The 14271-nt window shown below is 41.6% G+C and overlaps 1 protein-coding gene across 1 annotated transcript; it reads left to right on the top strand.

Annotated features, from left to right (window-relative positions):
- The first annotated feature begins 1934 nt into the window (after positions 1–1934).
- Positions 1935–14035, top strand: TAT (tyrosine aminotransferase). Its single transcript, XM_059153026.1, has 12 exons — positions 1935–2043; positions 2651–2897; positions 3036–3140; positions 6196–6263; positions 7606–7764; positions 7962–8100; positions 8498–8550; positions 9771–9923; positions 10554–10682; positions 11020–11103; positions 11856–11954; positions 12856–14035. The coding sequence occupies exons 2-12, from the start codon at positions 2660–2662 to the stop codon at positions 12994–12996; spliced, it is 1368 nt and encodes a 455-aa protein (XP_059009009.1). The 5' UTR covers positions 1935–2043; positions 2651–2659; the 3' UTR covers positions 12997–14035.
- The last annotated feature ends 236 nt before the right edge of the window (positions 14036–14271 follow it).

The raw sequence follows: 14271 nt of genomic DNA, 5'->3' as shown, positions 1-14271 counted from the left end.
AAAAAAAGAAAAAAAATAAAAAAAAACAGAAAACACTAAAGATATGCAAGAAATGACTAAAGAAGCCATCTTTATGGAGTGGGGTTGTGGGGAAAGGTGTTCAGGGATTAGTTTATAAACATCTCTATTTGAATTTACTATATGAGGGTTTTAACTACTGAAAAAGTAAGAGTAAAAGAGAATGTTTTGGAGTTAGATGGTGGTGATGTACAATGTGTACCAGAAATCACTGAATCTTAAACTCTGAAATGAAGATACCAGTGAATGTTTTGTTACCCAAATTTTATCTCAGTTTAAAAAAAAAAAAAAGATATAGAACATAATTCCCAACTCTGGGGGGGAGGAATAAGACTAATGTGTTAGGACTGGTGATGGGATTTTAAATGCTTTTAATTTTTTCTTATGTTCTCTGATCCTCATGTATGTATTTCAAATAGAGGTGGTTGAGGAATAAAAGCATTTAGGAGAGAAAGGTCTTCTCCCTTGACAAAATCTGTGTGCTTTGGGAACAATGCTGTATTCTCATTGTGTTGGCAAGTATGCGAAGTCGAACCCTTGTCCATCCTGTGAAGTATACATCTATCTGTGCCATATTTAACCACCATTTAGTAAAACAAAGTAGGCTTTGCTTTTTGCTATAGGGTGCCAAATAACAGAACTGACAGGTCTTTCCTTCCCTGTGTCTTTGGATGTCGCAAGAACAGGCTGTGTGTTTGCATTTTTGAAACAGAGCAGCAATAGGTCTCTAGCTCAGGGTGCCTGGCTTCCAGTTTTAGAACTAAAATTCTCTTTGACCTGGCAGGCTTCCTGTCCTTGCTTTATGCTTCTGCTGCTCCCCTGGTAAGATGAGGTAGTGAATGCTTGCTTCTTTGGTTTGGGGAAGGGAATGTGTTAGATAAGTTCTTCAAAGCACTAAGAGAAGAAAGGTCCAGAAAAATAAAAGGTTATTCAACTCCCCTGGAGACTGGAATCACCCAAAAGTAAATGGAGAAGAAAGAACTTATGTAACAACTCTTTGTCTTCCAATAAATAAACAGATAGGAGCCGAGCCATGGAGTCCCCAGGCTTCTCTTAACCCTTGAATGGACAGTATTTTCCATAGACTTGCCAGAATGCTGAGATTTCCGCCGTGTGCTTAGGGAAGTTGTTTTGTTTAGACCTCAACTGACATCTTTTTCTTCCAGTTACTCCTTAACCAGTACATGAGGGAGAATTCAGAGGACAAGATGACATTGCTCAGGTTTTAATTGCCTTGAACCCTTCTGTGGTTTAAGCTATTTGTTGAGTGGGACTTATTTCGCTTCAACTGCACAGTTTGTTGTGACTTGAAGTAGAACCTCCTGGACCAGGAAAGGAAGACAAGATGTAGGAAGTAAAGAAACAGGCTGCAGAACAAATTGTAAACCTGATCCCTTCAGTGTTTTGAAAACCTCTGAAATTATGTATCTGTGTATCTATCTTGTATCTATGTATTTTGTCCTCTGCATACCTACCTATGAATCCATCTTGGTGAATGATAGAAATGGCCAAATCATGACCACTCCCTACCCCTGGAAGCAAGAATAGAGCTTACAGAGACCAGGGTACAAGGAACGACTCTCACTTTTTACCTTACACGTTTCTGTGCTGTTAACTTGTTACTGGGTTGTTTCGGATCAAAAGAGATTTAATAAAAATTGCCGACTGTAATCATAACTGATCCTCTGACAGTCCTCTCAGACGTCTCACAAAGTGTCCAGAAAGAGTTAACACAGAGAATTCCAGATGTGTGAAGTGAGGACAAACTCCTGATTTGCTGGTGGGGTGGGGGAAGGGTTCGAGGTGAGAAGCCTCAGAAATGAGGAGGGGAGTGGCGGGAGGGCTGGCCACCTCCATCGCACCCTAACCAATAGCACAAAAGTTCTGGGCCCAACGCCCATATGTGCAGACTATTTCAGGAGTCAAGAACTGCACCTGAGGCCGTTGTCACTGTAACCTGTGAAAGGACACTAAGAGAGCTTCCAGGTTTCTCTCCTTAGAGGCTGTTTCTCCTTTAGCTGGAAGGTAAAATCTCAAGCCTCAGCTAATCTGGGGGTGGTAACTGGGATGTAAGCTTTTTTTTTCCTCTATGGTGTATTGACTTCTTTTTCCACAGGGCAGTAAGATGCTTATGGGACAGGACTTTATTTTTACTGATGACAAGATTAATGCTAAATTTCTAACCACGTGGAATTGTTTTTCCTGGTTCTTCTCTGCAGAGGGCAAGACACGGTCTGTTGAAGCATTAGGGAGATTCTTGGATAGGCTTTGCTTGGAAAGGAGGCAACACATAATCTTTGACGGTTTCACAGTTTTCATGTCATTTCCTTTCAGTTGCACCGAGAGCTGTTAAAATTTTACAGGCATTAGGGTTGCACACAGCAAATCTCACAGTAGATAAGTATTCAATGGAACGGTCTTTGCTAATGTTATACAGTGGGTTCTTGCTTTGTCTTCTATCTCAGCAGGTCTTAAAATTCCCCTCATTCACAAGAAAACATGAGAAATTTGGCAAAAGAAGGCAGTTTGAAAAGAGATGCTTAGTGAAATCACTCTGATTTGTAAGCCCAAATATGGCCCCTCAGGATGGTGCTCTGTTGCTAGAGTCACAGGGACCTCCTTTTTCCCATAGGCTCCACGAATGATGGACCCGTATGTGATTCAGATGAACGGCAACAGCAGCCTCCCCTCCGTTCTGGATATGCATGTCAACATTGGTGGGAGAAGCTCCTTACCAGAAAAAAGGAAAGGCAGGAAGGCCAGATGGTCTGTGAAGCCTTCAGACATGTCCAACAAAACTTTCAATCCCATCCGGGCCATTGTGGACAGCATGAAGGTGAAGCCAAATCCAGACAAAACCATGATTGCTCTGTCGATTGGTGAGTTGGGGGCTCTTGGGTGAGGGGCGATCACTGTTGCTTACAGCTGGTTGGAGAAGATGGGAATAGAGGTAGAGTCTGAGCACTGGGCATGGAAAAGTAACATCTTGGTGGCTCTTTCTTTTCTCCCATGAAAAGGTGACCCTACTGTGTTTGGAAACCTGCCTACAGACCCTGAAGTTACCCAAGCCATGAAAGATGCCCTGGACTCGGGGAAATATAACGGCTATGCCCCCTCCATTGGTAAGCTTCTCCTGAGACTCTAACCAGTGGCTTCCAAATCTTTAGTGCCCTTCTATTAGGAATAAATTTCGAGCGGTTCTCCTTGCTTCCTTGATGCACAGTTCCCAAGGAAAGGCTAAAATGCAGTGGTCGTTCGGATTTGGGGAACGCGATCTCAGAATGCTTAAACACAGCCAGCAGAGTCCAGCTTCTTTCCTCGCTTCCTCTGGCACGCGGAGCCCTCCTCTAAGCTTCCTTCTTCCTCAGATTGCACTCCTATCCTATCACTGCTAATTCTAATAGGAAGGCCTGGGGTGTCATTGCAGCTGCTTGCTTACTGAACCCTCCAGGTCCTAAATTAATTTACTTAATGCATATGTAAATAGCTTCTTGGCTTTATGTCCCCTTCTCCGTACATATGGCGATTATTTTAACTTGAGTTCTAACCACATTAAATGCTGTTTTAAACGTCTCGGGTGAAAGAGATAAAAACAAACTAGAATATAAAGAAGGGGTTTTCCTCCTGAAGATGAGAAGGTTCTTTCTGACAGAAAGAAATATTCCTATGTAGGTGGTTTTAAAATATAAGTTTTAGATGTACAGCTATATAATATAATATAATAAATTTATATACTACAAAGTGATCACCACCACAAGTCTGGTTACGGTCCGTCACCATACAGTTGACCTCTTCACCCATTTTAACCATTCCTATTCTTATTTATGTTTAACTGTCTCCATCTATTAAACATTTCCACATCAAGCATTGTAATAAAATCCGTGATCCTTTGGCTTTATTTCAGTGTTGCCCATCTCTCTATTATGTGCACCTAGCAACATATTCTTCTCTAAAATTATTTTTACTTTTTGTTTGAATACAGTTGACATACAGTATTACCCTAGTTTCAGGTGTTCAACATAGTGATTCAACGTCCCTGTAGGTCATGCCGTGCTCACCACAGCGTAGCAACCATCTGTCTCCATATACCGCATTACAGTATCATTGACTGTATTCCCTGTGCTGTGCCTTCTATCCTCATCACTAACGCATTTCATAACTCGATCCCCTTGTCCATTTTTCCCCATCCTCCAGCCCATCTCCCTCTGGCAGCCATCAGTTCGTTCTCTGTATTTATAGGTCTGATTTAGCTTTTTTGTTTGTTTGTTCGTTCATTTGTTTGCTTTTTCGATTTGACATGTAAGTGAATTTGTCTCTCTCAGCCTGCCTTATTTCACTCGACCTAATACCCTCTAAGATCCATCCTTGTTGTCACAGAGCCAAGCCATAATTACATATTTCTAATGCAGAATACAAGTCCAGTTTCATGCTAAAATAGAATTTTTAAAAAGATTTTATTTTTATTAATTTGACAGAAAGAGAGCAGAAGCAGGGGAGCAGCGGGTAGAAGGACAGAGAGATGCAGGCTCCGGGCTGAGCAGAGAGCCTGAAGTGGGGCTCAATCCCAGGACCCTGGGATCATGACCTGAGCCGAAGGCAGAGGCTTAACCGACTGAGCCAACCCCGTGCCCCACTAAAATAGAATTTTATTTTATTTTATTTATTTATTTTTAAAGATTTTATTTATTTATTTGACAGAGAGATCACAAGTAGACAGAGAGGCAGGCAGAGAGAGAGGGAAGCAGACTCCTTGTGGAGCAGAGAGCCCAATGCAGGGCTTGATCCCATGACCCTGGGATCATGACCTGAGCTGAAGGCAGAGGCTTTAACCCACTGAGCCACCCAGGTGCCCCTTAAAATAGAATTTTAAAAATACTTCAGAGAGGTCTGAGGGACAAAACTTTTAGGTTTGTTTTTTACGCTTTTTAAAGTTTCATACAACAAAAATTTAAAAAAGGGGGAGCCTGGGTGGCTCAGTCAGTTAAACCCCTGCCTTTGGCTCAGGTCATGATCTCAGGGTCCTGGCTCGAGCCCTATGTGGCTTTCTGCTCAGCAGGGAGCCTGTTTCTCCTCTCTCTGCCTGCCTCTCTGCCTACTTGTGATCACTCTCTCTCTCTGTCAAATAAATAAATAAAATCTAAAAAAAAAAAAAAAAAGACTAAAATGTGATTATAAAACAAGTTTATAACTTTTATGCCCAAAATATTAGGGAACTGATTCAACCTGAAAAACCAGAGCCAATTCTCCATGTGACAGATATTCAAAGGATATGAACATTTCCTGCCAAAAGAAATACAGATCATAATGTATATATAAGAAAATGCTCTTCCTTATGAATACTTAAGGAAGTGCTGATTTGTATAACTTCAGAACATTTATTTTTATTAAGTGGAACATTATGAAATAGTGTATCTGGACTTTCTGAGTGGAGGTGCAATCTTTATGGAAAGCAATTTTGTAAAAGATAATTTATATCATGGTAACTCTACCTCATGTTTGTAAGCCAACATTTGGAAATATTGTTCAAGAATAAAATGTAAAAGAAAAATATTGTGCAAAACCACAAATAGGTATATCATATGATCTAAAAAACTTAAAAGGGACCCAGTGTATTGAATGCATCGACTGTAACTTTTCAAAAAATATAGTGCCTGGAAGGGATATAGAAATAATCTGAATCCTGCTTTCTTTTTTTTATGAAAAATAAAACATAATCACAGTAACCAAGATGGTGCAGAGTATTTTATGGTTTGGAGAGTTCTCCTTGTTATTAATCATACATTTGAGCTTTTTTTTTTTTTCTTACGATTTTATTTATTTATTTGAGAGAGAGAGAGAGAGACACTGAGACAAAGAGAGAGAGAGAGAGAGCAGGAGCAGGCAGAGGGAGAGAGAGAAGCAGATTCCCTGCTGAGCAGGAAGCCTGATGTGTGCTCAGTCCCAGGACTTTGGGATCATGACCTGAGACGAAGGCAGATGCTTAACTGACTGAGCCACCCAGGAGCCCCCATACATTTCAGCTTATTATAAAAATGTAAAACATAAAGTCAATCTCCTTTCTCTGTGGTGGCTGAGAGCTAACCTGAATAGCACGTACTCTAAGCAGGAGCAGAAGGTCGCAGGAAGCCCTCTTGGCTCTCAGGCATAGTGGTCAGCTTCTCCCATCTACACTTTCAGGCTACTTATCCAGTCGGGAGGAGATTGCTTCTTACTACCACCGGCCAGAGGCACCCCTGGAAGCTAAGGTAAGTCTTAGACCCTGTATCAGCTCTGAAGCAGTTCTGCAGTATCGGGCAATATGTATCTTCTTCCTTGTTTCTGTCCCACAAGGAATGAGGGTTTGGGGGGGGGAAGGTGTGGAGAATTTCCCTTTGGCAATTTGAGGACTTCTCATATAGTGAAGCTGCCAATCCATGGTTATATACATATATATTCAAATATTTTCTTTATTTATTTGTCAGAGAGAGAGAGAGAGAGAGAGAGAGCAAGCACAAATAGGGGGAGTGGCAGGCAGAGGGAGAGGGAGAAGCAGACTCCTTGCTGAGCAGGGAGCCTGATGCAGGGCTTGATCCCAGGACCCTGAGATCGTGACCTGAGCCGAAGGCAGATGCTTAACTGGTTGTGCCACCCAGGCATCCCCTAATCCATGATTATATTTAATGTCATTACAATATGATGATGATGTCATTACAATACAACTTATGTGGTCTCCTGTCTTAAGGAGCCTCAAAGGACTCTGAGTTCCCCCTACATTTGATTCTTCACAAAAGTTCATTAAAAAACAATAATTCATGAACACCAAATAAGTAACATTTAAAAAAATTTTACCAATAGGATCTTTTCTTAAGTTTGTAACTTCCCTCTTTCTCCTGAGCTCCACTCATTTGGGAAGATCAATGTACTATGGCATATCAAATTGATGGCTGTGCCAAGTTTAAATGTCCCTCTCCCTCTATTGTATATTCTGTGTGGTTGATATTTCTTAACATAAGAGGGGCCCTCAGTCTATATTTCAGAGAAGAGTCAGGCTTTAAATTTTTGGTCAAAATAACTAGCCAAGTGAAAAAGTCCAAGGTCAAAATGATCTCTCATGGAAATCTCTGAGTCACAGCTGCTATGTCCTTTTTAAAGTCATTTACTTCCTTTTTTTTTTTTTTTTTTTTAAGATTTATTTATTTAGTTGAGAGAGAGAGAGAGAGAGAAAGAGCAGGGAAGGGCAGAGGAAGAGGGAAAGAGATAATCTCAAGCAGACTCTCTGCTGAGTGTGGAGCCTGACTTGGGGCTGGATCCCATGACCCTGAGATCATGACCTGAGCTGAAATCAAGAGCCAGATGCTTAAATAACAGAGCCACCCAGGTGCCCTCAAGTAATTTACGTCTTTTAAGTGGTCAACATTTTCAACATTTAGATATAGATATACATAAACATTAATTTCTTTTAATTTTGGCTTAGTATAGTCCTTTACTACTTCACTTAGAACTTGTAAAAGTAAGTTTATTCTTGCTTGCCACTCACCCATTGGATAATCTCTTTTCTTCTGTTGCTGTTGGAACTCCTAACAAAGTGAGCCTTTTATTTCTTTTCAGGATGTCATTCTGACTAGTGGCTGCAGTCAGGCTATTGAACTTTGTTTAGCTGTGTTGGCCAACCCAGGACAAAACATCCTAGTTCCGAGACCTGGTTTCTCTCTCTACAGGACTTTGGCTGAATCGATGGGAATTGAGGTCAAACTCTACAATTTATTGGTAAACAACTTTTTAATTTTAGACCCAAGTGCTCAATTATTATGTCGTAATAATATATGACAATTATCTTAGCACAGAAAGATCTGGAAGTGGGTGGTGGAGGCCACAAACACATTTTATTTAGAAGACAGTGTTAGGTGAATGTTACCCCTGAATTTTTCAGAATCATCTTGGTCTCACCCTTTCTTCCTCCCTAGCCAGAGAAGTCTTGGGAAATCGACTTGAAACAACTGGAATCTTTGATTGATGAAAAGACAGCTTGTCTCATCGTTAACAACCCATCAAACCCCTGTGGGTCAGTGTTCAGTAGAAGTCATCTCCAGAAAATTCTGGCTGGTAAGTCCATCAGACTTCATTTGACAGGAGCAGATATGGGAATGGAATCCTTTAACTGTTTCCTGGAATGAGAAATGGGGGATGGAAAGGGGGAGCTCCACGGGGTTTCCCAGTGAATAACATGCCACTGGAAAGGTAGGACTTGTCTACAAGGGGAAGAAGGCAACACTTGCCCCTGCACCATTCCCCTCTGTGGAAGAGAGAGTTTGAAATATCCAGTTGATTAAATGGAAAATTTAGGCTCTGTACCCTCGAAGAGTATAAGAAGAGTATATAGTTCTTAAAGAGGAAAACAAAACACACAAACATGGAATGCAAAATAAAACAAGTCCAGGTGAATATTAATTGCTTAGGCAATTCACAGTAAATGATTTCAGCCCATTTCTCTTCTTTTCAGTGGCTGCAAGGCAATGTGTACCCATCTTAGCTGATGAGATCTATGGAGACATGGTAAGTCTTGGGCAGGATATATCACTACAGTAATCTCAATTCCAAATTATTTCATGGGACCTTTAGCATCTAGAATAACCAGAAGTAATTCTATAATTGCTAATCATTTCAGTACAGCAAATCAGTATCCCTGCACTCTTAAAAGTATACATAGATTGGGGTGTCTGGGTGGCTCCATCGGTTAAGCATCTGACTCTTGATTTTAGCTCAAGTTGTGATCTCAGTTTTGTGAGATGGAGTCCTCTGTCAGGCTCCACATTGGGTGTGGAGTCGGCTTGAGATGGTCTCTTTCCTTCTCCCTCTACTCCTCCTCCCCCCACTTTAAAAAAGCATACATATAGATCTACGACACCTTAGCCAATTTTCCAAAGTCCAAAAAGCTGAAAATCTGAAGATTTTTGAAATTCATTTGGTGGAAAAACCTGACTTGACCTGATACAAAGATATTTGAAGATTTTTGATGTATCTCACTTACAGATCTATATATTTGTCAAAAATGTAGGGAAAGGTCGGGGCACCTGGGTGGCTCAGTGGGTTAAAGCCTCTGCCTTCAGCTCGGGTCATGATCCCAGGGTCCTGGGATCGAGTCCCACATCAGGCTCTCTGCTCGGCAGGGAGCCTGCTTCCTCCTCTGTCTCTGCCTGCCTGCCTTTCTGCCTACTTGTGATCTCTGTCAAATAAATAAATAAAATCTTTTAAAAAAATAAAAAAATAAAAAATGTAGGGAAAGGGACAGAGATGTTAATCTGCTTGATTAGGAGTGCTGTTCCCGACTGCCTTTGGGGTGTTACGTAACATATGATACATGTGCTACATAATGTCTCCAAAATCCAAAAAATTCTGCATTCTGCAACAAATATGGGCCCAGGAATTTCAGACAAACAGTTGTGGGCCCCAATTTTACTTTTAGATTTCTAATTCCAACAGGCATTCATTCCCCAGAGCAAGCTTCATTGAGTTATACATATACATATTCCTGGGCCGGGGTCAGTGTCCTCACTGTAGGCTTCCTTTAATCCAGACCAGACACCAGGTTAAATATCTTGGGACAGTCTCCTTTGAAGCCTCTTGGGCTCCCATTCATGCTTTGGGTAGGATGAGCCCAGGAATCCAAGGCCCCGTCCCTAGTTATACAAAGTAAAGGGTGGGAGGTTGGGAGACATGGGATCTGGAAGAAAGTAAGCCAGGAGACAACTCGAACAAGCATCTACTCTCCTCAGGTGTTTTCGGATTCCACATTTGAGCCTCTGGCCACCCTCAGCAGCAACGTGCCCATCCTGTCCTGTGGAGGTCTGGCCAAGCGCTGGCTGGTTCCTGGCTGGAGGTTGGGTTGGATCCTCATTCATGACCGAAGAGACATTTTTGGCAACGAGGTAAGAAAAATTTGGTGAAATGGTACTTCTAATTTAGTATATATGTATATATTTACTTTGCACGCGTAGTGGTTAGGAGGTGATTTTTTTTGTTGTTGTAGTGTTTTGGTTTTTTTTTTTTTTTTTTTTCTTTCTCCTTGGTCCCATAGTTCTGAGTGCCTGGAAAAATGCTGGTAAAGAGAGTACTAGTTATTCCTTTCCAAAACTCAGTTTTCCTGTACCTGGCTCTGTGAAGAAGTTCCATCCGCTTCTAGTTTTCAGACCGCAAAAAAGGAAACAATAGTGGTAATGATCCCTGGTGCTATTTGCAGGCTTACGATGTGCCAGTGTTCAAAATATATCATTTTAATTTAATCCTCCCAGCAACCCAATGAGGTCAGGATTAGTATCATCTACCTTTTATGGCTGAGAAAAGTGAGGCACTAAGACATTGTAGCATTTGCCCAGAGTCATACAGGAGGTATGTGACAGAGCTGGGCTAAAACCCAAGCGGTCTAATCCAAGAATGCCACTAGGCACCATCGCTTCTTCAGAGATGTAAAGCCTGATAAAAAGAATGGTCAGAACAAGAATCCCCAAAGCTGGAATGCTTAAGGAAGGCTAAATAATCTGTTTGCTGGGGCACTTTAGATCCGAGATGGGCTGGTGAAGCTGAGTCAGCGGATCCTGGGACCCTGCACCATTGTCCAGGGAGCTCTGAAAAGCATCCTGCATCGCACCCCTCAGGAGTTCTACCACAACACCCTGAGCCTCCTGAAGGTAAGTGCAGCCCGTGGCCTTCCACTCTGGCAGGCAGGGAAAGTCACCAGAGGAATTAGGGATAATGGGTCCTCATTTCTGGAGCAGTGTTCCATGACGGGGCTTCCAAATCAGGAGGTGGCATCAGTGTAACCGGCCACCTGACATTTCTCTCATTTCTGGTACTTCACTCAGCTCCTGGTTGAAAGCTTCCGGGGATAAGACTTTTTCTTGTTGACCCTTTATGCCAGGAGAGCAAACTTAGACTCCTTGCCTTCGGTGTGGGTTCTACTTTTAATGACTTGGTTTTCTTTCACTTAAATTTTGTCCCTTGACATCTTCCTGCCTCCTGTTACAGTCCAATGCTGATCTTTGCTATGGGGCATTGGCTGCCATCCCTGGACTCCAGCCAGTCCGCCCTTCCGGGGCCATGTACCTCATGGTAAGTATGTGGGTGGCGGGTAGTTGGTATAGGGCAAACAAGCCAGTCTGCAGCACTCACAGAGACAACCAACTGAGCTTCCGGGCCAGGCAGTTTAGGAATTCCTTATTCTGAATTGCCCACGAACACGATTTAACCTCAGTGTTAAACAACAACAACAACAACAAAACACCCTTTAAAATGACTTCTTAATTCCTTGATTCAGAAAATCATTTTATGGGTAGATACAGGGAAGACAGAAGATAGAAATAAGAAAAAGAAAAGACACAAATAAGAGGCTTTCCACACCATTGTACTTTTCAACTAGGAATGGTACTGGTTCCCTAGGAGTGTGTGGGAATATATGGGAGTTTTGTTTGTTTGCAGAATGCCTTATGGCAGCTGTGGGGAGATGCTCTTGGCATTTTTGTGGACTGGGGATACTAAGTATTTTGCAATAGGTGGGATTGTTCCATGCAATCAAGAATTGCCTGGCCTGTAATGCTTTTTAGAGAAATACTGGCATTCTGTTTGCAGCTCTCATTTATCATCATCCAGGAAGGAACTCTTCAAAAAACTTAAATATTAATATAAATATAATTCTCTCTTCCCTATGAAAAATTCCATGACCTCATAAGTGTTAGAACTCTTAGTTTTCAGTAGTGGCGTTCCAAGATACTTTGTAGAGCAGTCCCTACCTTAATTTCTAGCATAGGGAGTTGGTCTGTTTTCCCTCCTTCTGATAAATTTGCCTCTCCCTGTTATTGGTATAGGTTGGAATTGAGATGGAACATTTCCCAGAATTTGAGAATGATGTGGAGTTCACGGAGCGGTTAGTTGCTGAGCAATCAGTCCACTGCCTCCCAGCAACGGTGAGTGCTTGTGTCTCTCCTCAGGACATTCTCAACTGTTTCTAGAGCCTCAGGAGCTCTCCCTGAGCTGGTCTTTAACCTGATTTTTTTTTTTTTGCCCCAACAAAGTGTATTCTCATTTGATAAGATTTAAACTGATGTGTCTCATGGCCTCAATTTTAAGATGTGTTTCTCCCCCATCATTATCCCATCTGTACTGGGGAGAAAAGTTGTGGTGGAACATTTTAGGTGAGGGGAGACAAGCCTGTCCCACAAGTCCCTTTCAAGACGAATTAACTGTTACAGACTTAGCACCTCAATGATGGTGTCAACTGAGAAAAGAAGCAGAACCAAAATAAAACAAAAACATTTATTTGGTGTCTCAGAATTGGAATTCGGGGAGCACAGATTTAGACAGCAATCCAAATAGTGTCCTTCCACTCCCCACCCTCCCCATCCCCCCAGAACAAAAGTCAAGGGTTTTTAAAGACAAAAGGAAATGCTTATATTTATTGTTTATAGAATTTTGATTGGTGGCAGAAAACTAATCTTGGCTGAATATAATTTGTTACTAAGGCTATCACTGAGCAAAGACTCTTATACAGCAAGTTGCAGGAAGGAGTACATAAGAATTCTGGCTGAGTCCTTGTAAGATTGGTGGTTTGGCCCAGTTCAAAAGTTCATGGATTCACCAGTGAAGAGGTGCCTAAAGTCCATCTTCTTAATAACCTCCTGGGTCCATTTTAAAACCCCCTGACATAAGTTACCCCATTTCATTTCACCTTCCATGGTGGAACTGAGCAAACCGACAGCTCTGCGTCAATGACGTCACTGCTTTCTGCTGATTAGGACCCTGATCATTTTAGGGAGGTTTAGTACAAGATTCAATTGCTACAAAAATAACAGGCTCTTATCTCTGCAGTGCTTCGAGTACCCGAATTTCTTCCGAGTGGTAATCACGGTCCCCAAAGTGATGATGCTGGAGGCCTGTAGCCGGATCCAGGAGTTTTGTGAGCTGCACTACCATTGTGCGGAAGGGAGCCAGGAGGAGTGTGACAAATAGGCCCAACTCCATTCTCTTGAGTATGTGTCCCATCCAGGGAGGGCTGGACTGGGCGTTGCTATTCCTAAAGTGGAATCAGATGCCCCTACTGGGAGAGGGGCCTCAAAAGCAGATCAAGGATTCAGAATTGCTCCTGCTTTCCCCCCAACTATGTCCATGTACACACACCGAATCCCAGAAGCTCCTCTCACTTTGCTCTGCTGGAGTGACTCACTAATTCAGGAATCTGCCCCCTCCTGTATGACTTCCTCCTTTTTCCCTGAGAGTACTAGGTGAGCAAAATTTACCAGAAACTGGTAGAGACGAGAAAAGTAAAAAAAGCTCATGATGAGAGAAATAAAAGGTTGAGAGAATTTGTGCCCCCAAACATTTCCTCATGCTATAAGTAAGAGCACACTCTTTCCAGTCAGGTCTGAGGCCCAACTCTGTTACTGCTTCACTTCAGGTATACTTTGCTTTGTGCAATAGAACTATAAACGAAAGAAGTTGGGGACACATATATTTCATTAATTACATTTTAAACACAGTAGGAAAATTTTCTAATTTGAAGGATCCCTTACAGAAACTTTCTTGTTGATTTTTTAAAAGAATTATTGATTGTACATGGCTCAGTTGGTAAAGCATGTGACTCCTGATCTTGGGATCATGAGTTTCAGCCCCACTTGGAGTGTATTACATACATACATACGTAAATAAGTAGAATTATTGATTTAAAGGTAATCAATGAACTTTCTAAATTTAGATGTGTGTACATCAGGGTTTCTTAAAATGAGGGCACATCTATATGGAAAAAGAAAAAAAGGAGGAATCATAGGACCTTCCCAAAATACTGTGGTGTAAGGGCCAGAAAGATCCTCACTTACCATTTTTATGGAATCATTGCTTTTTCTGTAAGGTTAATATTGATTTATTCATATATATATTATATTATCTTTTCATATGTTTTCTAAGAAACATTTATATTGACAAGATCCTTTATTTTGTCAAGAGCATAAATTATTGTTTTCTTTTTTTAAAAAAATAAATTTTACTAAGTATGCTCTTTTGTGATGTGGTTATTCTCCTCTGTGGGGAATTCCTATTTCCAGGTGCTGTTCATTGTTCAGTCTGATTGGTGCATTCTAGGCTTCATTTGTTTCTTTGTCCATGTTCTGACATTGGGAATTACTTAAGAAACACTATTCCCAAGGGGAGCCTGGGTGGCTCAGTGGGTTAAGCCGCTGCCTTCGGCTCAGGTCATGATCTCAGAGTCCTGGGATCGAGTCCCGCATCGGG

This window comes from Mustela lutreola, chromosome 16 (assembly GCF_030435805.1).
Source record: "Mustela lutreola isolate mMusLut2 chromosome 16, mMusLut2.pri, whole genome shotgun sequence".
Taxonomy (NCBI): domain Eukaryota; kingdom Metazoa; phylum Chordata; class Mammalia; order Carnivora; family Mustelidae; genus Mustela; species Mustela lutreola.
The sequence above is the reverse complement of the archived record's forward strand: the minus strand, read 5'-3'. Positions and strand labels throughout refer to the sequence as shown.